General features: G+C 43.4%; 1 protein-coding gene across 2 annotated transcripts; it reads left to right on the top strand.

Moving 5' to 3' along the window:
* Nucleotides 1-184: 184 nt before the first annotated feature.
* On the top strand, nt 185-9,173 carry COPS3 (COP9 signalosome subunit 3). Of its 2 annotated transcripts, XM_058157526.1 has the most exons (12): nt 185-374; nt 2,062-2,191; nt 2,891-3,003; nt 3,667-3,716; nt 4,006-4,098; nt 4,752-4,931; nt 5,640-5,780; nt 6,439-6,612; nt 6,842-6,928; nt 7,041-7,154; nt 8,117-8,197; nt 8,814-9,173. In XM_058157526.1, exons 1-12 carry the CDS (start codon nt 320-322, stop codon nt 8,865-8,867), a joined length of 1,272 nt encoding a protein of 423 aa, XP_058013509.1. In that variant the 5' UTR covers nt 185-319; the 3' UTR covers nt 8,868-9,173. The 2 variants fall into 2 exon arrangements, with proteins under 2 accessions (XP_058013509.1, XP_058013510.1); XM_058157527.1 differs by lacking the exon at nt 185-374 and having other exon boundaries at nt 2,075-2,191; nt 2,946-3,003.
* The last annotated feature ends 555 nt before the right edge of the window (nt 9,174-9,728 follow it).

Genomic DNA, 9,728 nt, shown 5'->3' with positions numbered 1-9,728 from the left:
GCCCCTCCTCTCCCCTTTGCAGCAAAAAGGGCGGGGCGACGGGGATGTTGTCGAGACACTGCGCGTGCGCGAACTCCGCCCAGGGCAGGAAGCTGCCTCCTTGGCTCGCCCACTTCCGGGTGGAAGGCGATCCCCATGGCAACGCCCCCAGCCGGGCACCCGTGCCGCGCGACGGAAGTGACGCTCCAAAAGCGCGGCCGCCGATTGGCCCTGCGCGGCGGCGACGTCGCTCCCGCTGCGTCTGGAGGAGCAGAAGGCAGAGGCGGCTCCTCCGCGGCTGACCCGGCCGGGCCTTTCCCTCCCCTTTCCCCGCGCCGCCATGGCGTCCGCCCTGGAGCAGTTCGTCAACAGCGTCCGGCAGCTCTCGGCCCAAGGTGAGACGCAAGGCCGGGCGCGCACGTGGAGGCCGCTGCCGCCCTCCGGCCCCGGGCGGCCTCCGAGAAAGGGGAGCCGGGAGGGAGCCCGCCTCCCGAAGATGCCCGTTGGCTGTCGCGTCCGTCTGTCTGTCTGTCTGTCTGCGGGCTGGGCGGGGCTTCGGGGTCCCGCCTCTTGGCTTGCAAACCCCTCCCGGGCGGGGGAGGGACGGAGGGAGCAGAGCAGCCCTTCCCCAACCTGGCGCTCCCGGGCCGGCTGGGAATCGGGGGCGGGGGGCGGGAAGGGGGGCTGGAGGACGGAGGATGGATCAGGATGGAGGGGAGGGGGCTCGCTCTGCCTGTTCACAGCTGGGCTTTCCACTTCCCAGGCCTCTGGGATCGCCTGGTGGCCTCCTGTCCAAAGCCCAATTCCACTTGCTGATCTGTTGGAAGGTCAATGGTGGCCATTTGCATTCTGTGGAGCAGCCTCCCCTCCCCCCATCTACCCAGGACAGGCCTCTTTCCCCTCCCACCCACCCCCAGCCTTTGATTTGCCCCTTCTGGATTCTTCCTCTCTATCCAGCTTGACTTTTGGTTGGATTTTTATTTAAACAAAGAGCCCAGCGGTGGCTGGCGTGGAAGAACATCTTAAAGCATGAAAACCGTGGAAGTCGTCTTTGCAGCCACAGCTTTAGTCGATAAAGAAAAATAAATCCAAATTCTTTAGAGTAATGAGGTGGCTTTACAGTCCCTGGTTTTCTATTTTTGAAAGGCGTTTCAGCATCTCTGTGGAGGTGCAGTTTTATAAGCTGCTGGTTTTGGCTCCCTTGCATAAAACTCTTTGTCCATAAAAGCCAAATTTCTCAGCTTGGAAGTTGGTTTAAGGTCCTAACTTTGCTCTGGAAAATCTCAGAAGAATCGACTCCTTTTCATTGTTTCAGTCTGGACGGTGGCAATTTTTTCTCTCATTTTAAACTTAATTCTATCCTAAGATCCCTGATTTTGGGGCTTTCTCGTTTCATGTTATTTGTAGGAACTCCAAGGGTTATTTTAATTATTTTCCAAATAGTTATTTTCAGTTTTATGACTGTTATGCGCAGATTTATGAAAATCATCTATATATTTACATAAGTGTGTGTGTGTTGTTTTGGGGCATTTAAATTTTAAGAGACTTATATGCAAGAGTCTATCCTAGGCTGAACCGTTTTTCATTGAGGGATTGAAAGGGCAGGATTTCAGCTGGGGTGCTGTCCATGGTATTAAATGGTTGGGGACAGAAGCCTCTAATCCATTCCTATCCCAGCATTATTGTGATGTGAAAATTAGCTGCTAGGAAGGGAGGCTAGGAAACAATTTCACTCATTAAAGCTTTCCTTTTTGCTCCAGAAAAATAGATCGGTGAGCTGTGCCTTCTTGAAACAGTGTAGAATAAAAATATTAATAGAGAAACTTTTCTACAATTCATTGTTTTGTGCTAAAGAGCTGATTTTGTGACACTTAGTTTCCTGAGCACTTATAAATTGAGACATGCTCTTGCTGCTGCATATTTTCAATGACAGTATTGGTTTATTTTTTTATAGCTTTGCTTTTATGACATAGATGGCTGTTCCCGTGGTATTTGCTGTTTGTGGAGCTGGCAATTTATAAGGCAAAGAGTGATAGATTTTCTTTTTCTCCCCTCACTTTCCAAACTTTTCACCTCTCTCAGGGCAAATGACTCAGCTTTGTGAACTGATCAACAAAAGTGGAGAACTGCTAGCGAAAAACCTCTCCCATTTGGATACCGTGCTCGGGGCACTGGATGTCCAGGAACACTCACTGGGCGTGTTGGCTGTTTTGTAAGTGACCCTCCTTTATTGGAAGCTTTTCCTTTAGACTTGAATGGAGAGACATACTTGAGGCTTCATTTCTGTGAACCTTCTGCTTCACCTAATTCCATTAAAAAATAAATAAATCCACTCACCGTTGTGGAAAGTAAGCTTGACAGATCCTTACCACCACAATTGGGATCAGAAATCCGTTTGTAAGTCAGTGTGGTCATAGGTCAAGGCAGTGACTGGATCTGAGATTGACATTTTCATAGTTGTTCAGCAAATCCTCACAGTCACTACGCAAATGGCACATTCTTCCAATGGGGTGGAGTGTGGTTTTTTTTGCTGGAAATTAGCAAAACACCCACCCGAAACTGGCAGAAAATCATGGCAGTCACAATTTAAAACTGGACATAAACTGGTTGCCAAACACCAGAAATGTGGTTGTGTGAGCACAGGGGGGAGGTGGTGCATTTTATGATAGCTGGAAGGGCCCAAAAACTCCTGTTCTGGAGTCGTAACTCAAAGACTGCCTGTATTTCTTTCTATTAACTAGATATAATGTCCATCCAACTCATAACAGTGGCAGCATACAGCATGTAACACAAAAAACCCACAACCCGGCCATCTGACACACTTAAGGTGCCCTTCGCGTGGGTTTAAGGAGCTCTTGCAGGGGTCCCGGAAAGAGATGGTTTGCATTGTGTGCTTTGTCTTCCTTTGTAGGTTTGTGAAGTTTTCTATGCCCAGCGTCCCTGATTTCGAAACGTTATTCTCGCAGGTCCAGCTTTTCATCAGCACTTGCAATGGGGAGCACATTCGATACGCCACCGACACTTGTAAGTGGCTCCTGCCATCCTGCGGCCTCCTTCGCCTAAAATAAAATGGTTTGCTAAGGAGTTACAAATGAACACTGTGTTAAAAAAAATACAGACACTATTTAATCAATTTGAATAACGTTATATCTACAGTAGCTGTGAGTATGCATGAATACTAAATATCGTAACACAAACTAACATAATTAGGAACAAACTACAGTAAAAAGAAATAACAATGCCCATAAAAAGAAAGCATTTTCCTATAATACAAAAACTTTAATGCAAATTACAAGACTATTTCTAAAAAAGGAACAGAAGCTAGGCCACACAGGATGGTACTGTGTGACCTATCCTTTCAATCAATAAAAGATCAGTTTGAAGGCTGAGAGATGGGTTTTTGATAGACAAAAAAATAATAATAATCTTTTTTTGCTACATTCCAAATGTGGTATATCTACGGCTCTACTTCTTGTCTATTTTCATAGATAGGCAAGGTCCAAATGTAATTCAGCAAATCTTAACAGCTTTAAACCTTAACCTACTCCCAGGAGCTTCACTGACTTTAATATCTAACTGAAAAGAAACTATCTCTGGACAAATTATGGCCACTGATGTGTGATTTTCTGTGTTCTTAAATCCCCAGTTAGCACAGTCTCAGTTCCTTCTTTTTCTTCTTCTCTCTAGTCGCTGGCCTCTGCCATCAGTTAACAAATGCCCTTGTGGAACGGAAGCAGGTAAGGAAGTTGAGCAGTGCAGTCCTTTGATTCTCAGGCCGCTGATCTTGAGGAAAGCTAGTGTGTGTTAATGCTGAACAATACTTTATTTACACAGTGGCGTGTAAATAAAATACAGTAATCACAGTAAATAAACGCTTGCCAAGTTGGTGAGATACTTTTACATCTTTTGGGTGTATGGGGGTGTACAGCTTTCTGGACATTGGGACAAGTTAAGCTGCTCCAAATATGTAGAAATCTCTTTTTTGCATACATGTAGAAATGGACTCTTTTGCTTGCTTACCAACAGCCCCTGCGCGGAATCAGCATTCTCAGGCAAGCTATAGACAAAATGCAGATGAATACCAACCAACTGACCTCAATACATGCTGATCTCTGCCAGGTGAGGATCCTAGACTCAGGTGGGAAGTGAAGTCCTCCTACTTGCAGAGTAGGCCATCCCTGATAACAGGATGCAGATTTACACTAGGACTAATGGAACATTTGCTGCCCATCGTGGTAATCCCTGCCCTTTTGTTGCCTGCGATCTTGTTTAAATTTAGCTATTCCCAAACTGAATTTCCCTGATGTGATCAGGCTGGCTTCGAATTCCCCTACGTAGCTTCCATCTCTCTGAGGGTTGAGTTTCACACGTCATCCCACAAAGATCTGAACTATTTTGTGTGGATCATTTGCACGAGGATGGTGTGAAGCAGCCGACAGCAGGGGATAAAAACAGTCCAGATGCTAGCCACCCACCCTGCAACTCCTGTGAAAAGGGAATGGAGTTTTGATTGCATTACTTCCTAGAAAGTGCATGCTTTAGCCTCCTTTTAAAGTCCAACATGATGGACATATCTGTATCTCTCTATGGTTCTAATCGACGCACCAGCCCAGAGACACAGCTACCCTGATACCATTTCACTGGCCTGACGTTTGAGCTCCCCCACCCCCCACCCCAGCTGTATTTTGCCTTGATTGATGATTCACATTCTTGCTCTGAAGCAAATCAGACTAGTGACTGTTTTTTGTTAACTCTGGTCTGTTTCATTTTAGCTCTGTTTATTAGCCAAATGCTTTAAACCTGCCCTCCCGTATCTAGATGTGGACATGATGGATATTTGTAAAGAAAACGGGGCCTACGATGCCAAGCACTTTCTGTGTTACTACTACTATGGTGGAATGATATACACTGGGCTCAAGAATTTCGAAAGAGCACTCTATTTTTATGAGCAGGTAACTGTTCTTATTCCTCTTTGGCGTTGAAAAATTTATTGAGGGCATGACAGCCGGGTTAAAAGCCAGCAAAGTCCCTGATATTCCTGCTTGGTTAAAGTATATTACTGGAAATTGTGACTCTTTGCAGCAGAGAAAACATCGTTAGATTTTTATCCCAGTTTTTACAAAATATCTGGTCAACTCAAGGCAGCAAACTTACCTAAACATTCTCCTGTTTTAATAATAATAATAATAACAACCCTATGAGATGGATTGGCCTGAGAGACAAGGACTGGGCGAAAGTCACCCAGCCAGCTTTCATGCCTAAGGTGGGACTAGAACTCACCATCTCCTGTTTTCTGGGCCAGTATCTGAACCACTGCACCGAACTGGTTCTTCTTTTTTTGCATTGTGATCCGTTAAAGGTTGTGCTGAAAACAATAGTTAATCTTTTAAAATGTCATTGGGATCTTTGATTTTTTCTTTCTGTTAAGAGACTAAATTGCTGCCTGTGTAGAAACAGACTTCTTTTGTTGACCAGGTGTAAAGTAAGATTACAGCCTTTTCTTTGTCCTTGGAAAGTTGCTTTGAAATAGGCTTAGTTGAATTTCCATAATGTTAGAATAAAGCTGCATCACTCCAGGGCATAACCTGGATCCCCAGGATTCCAAGGTCCATCTTCTGATTTTGTGCTGGCAAAACCCTCACCTTGTTTTTATTTTTCAGGCTATAACCACCCCCGCCATGGCTGTGAGCCATATTATGTTGGAATCGTACAAAAAGTATATCCTAGTCTCCTTGATACTCCTTGGCAAAGTGCAGCAGCTGCCGAAATACACATCCCAAATAATAGGTAGATTTGTTAAGGTGAGATCCCAGAGATCCTGTTTGATCCAAAATTTGGGGGGGGGGAGGGGGGGGAGGGAAAGGAGATTTTCTTTCCTAGCTTTAGTAAAGTGAGACGAACTAGATTGAAGGAATAATAGGAATGTTTTGATGGGTTCAGGACAGCAGCCTGAAAAAAATGTACGTTTTGGGGAAGCGAGAAAGCCTGCGTTATAACCAGTGGTGGGTTTCAAATTTTTTTACTACCGGTTCTGTGGGTGTGGCTTGATGGGCATGGCTTGGTATACTATAAAAAGATACTGCAAAATCTCCATTCCCTCCCCACTCCAGGGGAAGGATACTGCAAAATCCCCATTTCCTCCCGACCAGCTGGGACTTGGGAGGCAGAGAATAGATGGGGGCGGGGCCAGTCAGACTTTTTACTACCAGTTCTCCGAACTACTCAAAATTTCCGCTACCGGTTCTCTGGAACTGGTCAGAACCTGCTGAAACCCACCTCTGGTTATAACAGAATAACAGAATTGGAAGGGACTTCGGCGGTCTTCTAACCCAGCCCCCTACTCAAGCAGGAAACCTAACAACCAGAATAGGGATTAGATGGGCCAGTCTTTTCTGGACCGCTGGAGGTTGACTAGCCCAACCTTCTGTTCCCACAACCTGTCCTGTTTTCTCACTGCAGCCGCTTAGCAATGCGTATCACGAATTGGCGCAAGTGTATGCCACCAATAAGCCTTCTGAGCTGCGAAGTCTGGTGAACAAGCACAGCGAGACCTTTACCCGGGATAACAACATGGGCCTGGTGAAACAGTGCTTATCATCTCTCTACAAAAAGAACATCCAGAGGCTAACTAAGGTGAGGCACCCCCGCCCCTCCCAAGGCTTACAGGGGCTCCTGCAGAGAAAAATGACTTGAATTATTTTTTATTTGCCATCCGTTGCCTTGCAAAAAGATAACCCTCCCTTTCTTTTAAAACTGTGCAGTATCTTGCAAATTCCACTTCACAGGTGAGATTGTAGAGAAAGGGATAACAGAAGAGATAACTTGTTCAATCTCTCCATTTGGCTGTGCTGCTTCTTTTCAGACCTTTTTAACACTGTCGCTACAAGACATGGCGAGCCGAGTGCAATTATCGGGGCCTCAGGAGGCAGAAAAATACGTCCTTCATATGGTAAGGCATTTTGCCGTGGCTGGAAGTGATAGCCAAATAGCACAAAAATAACCGAACCAGGAAGGGTTCATTCCAACAAAATCCTGCTTCAGTCGTGTCCTTTTTTATGCAGATAGAAGACGGGGAAATTTTCGCAAGTATCAACCAGAAAGACGGCATGGTTTGTTTTCACGACAATCCCGAGAAATATAACAACCCGGCGATGCTCCACAACATTGACCAAGAGGTAAATGAAGTTTGCTGATTCCGTTGTAACTTAGAACGGCCGTTAAACGAAAGGCTGTGAGTCAAGGGGCTATCTGCCTATGGTATTTGAGAATGCCGCTGTAATGTAGCTTCCACGATTCGGATATTTTCATTAGCTTATCAAAATGTAAACTACAAGGAAAAATGCAGACAGTGGGAAAATAAAGGAGGAAAAGAGGAAGAGAGGAAAATGCAAAGGAAAGAGAAAAAGAACAAAGTAATGGATTTACTTCCGACTCCTTTTGGTGCAGAAAAATAAGGTCATAACACAAACCCTTCCGTTTTTACTTTTGATAATATATACCAGCCTTTTCTATAATAGCAAACTATCTTAAAATCAGCAAAACCCAATATATCAAAGTTTCATTGCCCTCCCCACCTCCAACGTAAAAGTCCAGAAGCTGTTTCCTTCCAAGTAGAAACAAAATTGTGTCCTTTAATCAAAGCAATCAGTTTGCTCTGATTAAAGCAATCGGCTTCCGCTTCAACCACAACAATACACAAGCAAATAATAGATACAAACTGAAGATAAACCGCTCCAAACTTGATTGCAAAAAATATGACTTCAGTAACAGAGTGGTCAATGCCTGGAATGCATTACTTGACTCTGTGGTTTGTTCCCCAAACCCCCAAAACTTTAAGCTTAAACTGTCTACTGTTGACCTCTCCCCATTCCTAAGAGGTCTGTAAGGGATGTGCATAAGTGCACCCGCGTGCCTACCGTCCCTGTCCTAATATTCCTTTTTTACTTACTCTTTTCATGTATCCAAATTTTGTTTATACTTTTACCTGTTATATATGATTGACAAATAAATAAATAATAAATAAATAAATAAATAAAAAATTTAGCCGTCTTGGCTAACTCCCATCACCTTTTGCAGCCCTTCGTCCATTGTGGGCTGTAAAACAGCTTCCAAAGAAATCCCTTCTGTCTTCCTTTAGATGTTGAAATGTATAGAACTCGATGAGAGACTGAAAGCGATGGATCAGGAGATCACCGTGAACCCTCAGTTTGTGCAGAAGGTAAGCACCAGAGCCATTCTGGAATCAAATACTATTTCGCCATACTGAAATTAAAAAAGAAATCCTCATAAAAACACTTGAGTCTCTGTAACTATAAGCATGGAGGGACGCGGTGGCTCAGGGGCTAGGACATTGAGCTTGTTGATCGAAAGGTCGGCAGCTCAGCGGTTCGAATCCCTAGTGCTGCCGTGTAACAGGGTGAGCTCCCGTTACTTGTCCCAGCTTCTGCCAACCTAGCAGTTTCGAAAGCACGTAAAAATGCAAGTAGAAAAAATAGGGACCATCTTTGGTGGGAAGGTAACAGTGTTCCGTGCGCCTTTGGCGTTGAGTCATGCTGGCCACATGACCACGGAGACGTCTTCGGACAGCGTTGGCTCTTCGGCTTTGAAACGGAGATGAGCACCGCCCCCTAGAGTCGGCAACGACTAGCATGTATGTGCGAGGGGAACCTTTATCTTTACCTTTAACTATAAGCATAAAGGAATCAATTTCATTTGATTAGAAAATCTTGCCCTTTCTGCTGGATTCTCCTCTCTGCTCAGTGTCTGCCTAAATCACAAGGAATTTTGTTTTCTGCTCTTCCAGATTCAAAACAATTCCTGTTTTTCCTTTGCAGAGTATGGGCTCCCAAGAAGACGAATCAGGAAGCAAACCATCCAGTTATTCTTGAAAATCACATTTTTGCTTGCTACTCTCTTGTAAAACACATATATACATACAAACAAACAAACAAACAAAAACCCGCTAAAGAGAGACAGCTTTAGGATTTGAGTGTTAAGAAAAAAAAACCCCAAGAAGAAAGCAGAGAACTGTCCGTTGCATCTGAACTTAAAATGTCTTCTCAGTACTGTATGATTTGGGGGGGAAATGCTCTACAAAGAAAGGAAAAAAAAAGTCTCATTCTGTTGTGGATTTATCTTGAGATTTAACGTTGTTAATGCATTAAATAATTCACTTTTTTGTTTTATGAATGTTACTGCTTTGGCAATGGCTTCCTTTTTAAAAAAAACAAAACAAAAACAAATCCACGCAGAGTAAAGTTTTATCGGGTGTGTTGGATTTTTGACCGTATGAAAATTCATTGTTTGTGTGAAAAGCAGTTTCCTTGCAGCAAAATCAGAGTGTTTTTAATAAGCTTAAATTAAGGGAAAGTATTTGTGTTTTTCTTTTGTCCCGTTAGATAGATAGATAGATAGATAGATAGATAGATAGATAGATAGATAGATAGATAGATAGATAGATGATAGATAGATAGATAGATAGATAGATAGATAGATAGATAGATAGATAGATAGATAGATAGATAGATAGATAGATAGATAGATGATAGATAGATAGATAGATAGATAGATAGATAGATAGATAGATAATAGATAGATAGATAGATAGATAGATAGATAGATAGATGATAGATAGATAGATAGCTAGATAGATGATAGATAGATGATAGATAGATAGATAGATAGATAGATAGATAGATAGATAGATAGATAGATAGATAGATAGAAAGAAAGAAAGTAAGAATTTTTTA

This window comes from Ahaetulla prasina, chromosome 14 (genome assembly GCF_028640845.1).
Source record: "Ahaetulla prasina isolate Xishuangbanna chromosome 14, ASM2864084v1, whole genome shotgun sequence".
NCBI classification, from domain to species: Eukaryota; Metazoa; Chordata; class Lepidosauria; order Squamata; family Colubridae; genus Ahaetulla; species Ahaetulla prasina.
This window is presented reverse-complemented; position numbering and strand designations above follow the sequence as displayed.

Excerpts from the sequence above, each read along its gene's own strand:
- COPS3 (XM_058157526.1), top strand. The coding sequence starts at position 320 with ATGGCGTCCGCCCTGGAGCAGTTCGTCAACAGCGTCCGGCAGCTCTCG. Across the intron at positions 3,004-3,666 it reads TCGATACGCCACCGACACTT|TCGCTGGCCTCTGCCATCAG; the intron begins GTAAGTGGCTCC and ends TCTTCTCTCTAG. Across the intron at positions 7,155-8,116 it reads TCCACAACATTGACCAAGAG|ATGTTGAAATGTATAGAACT; the intron begins GTAAATGAAGTT and ends GTCTTCCTTTAG.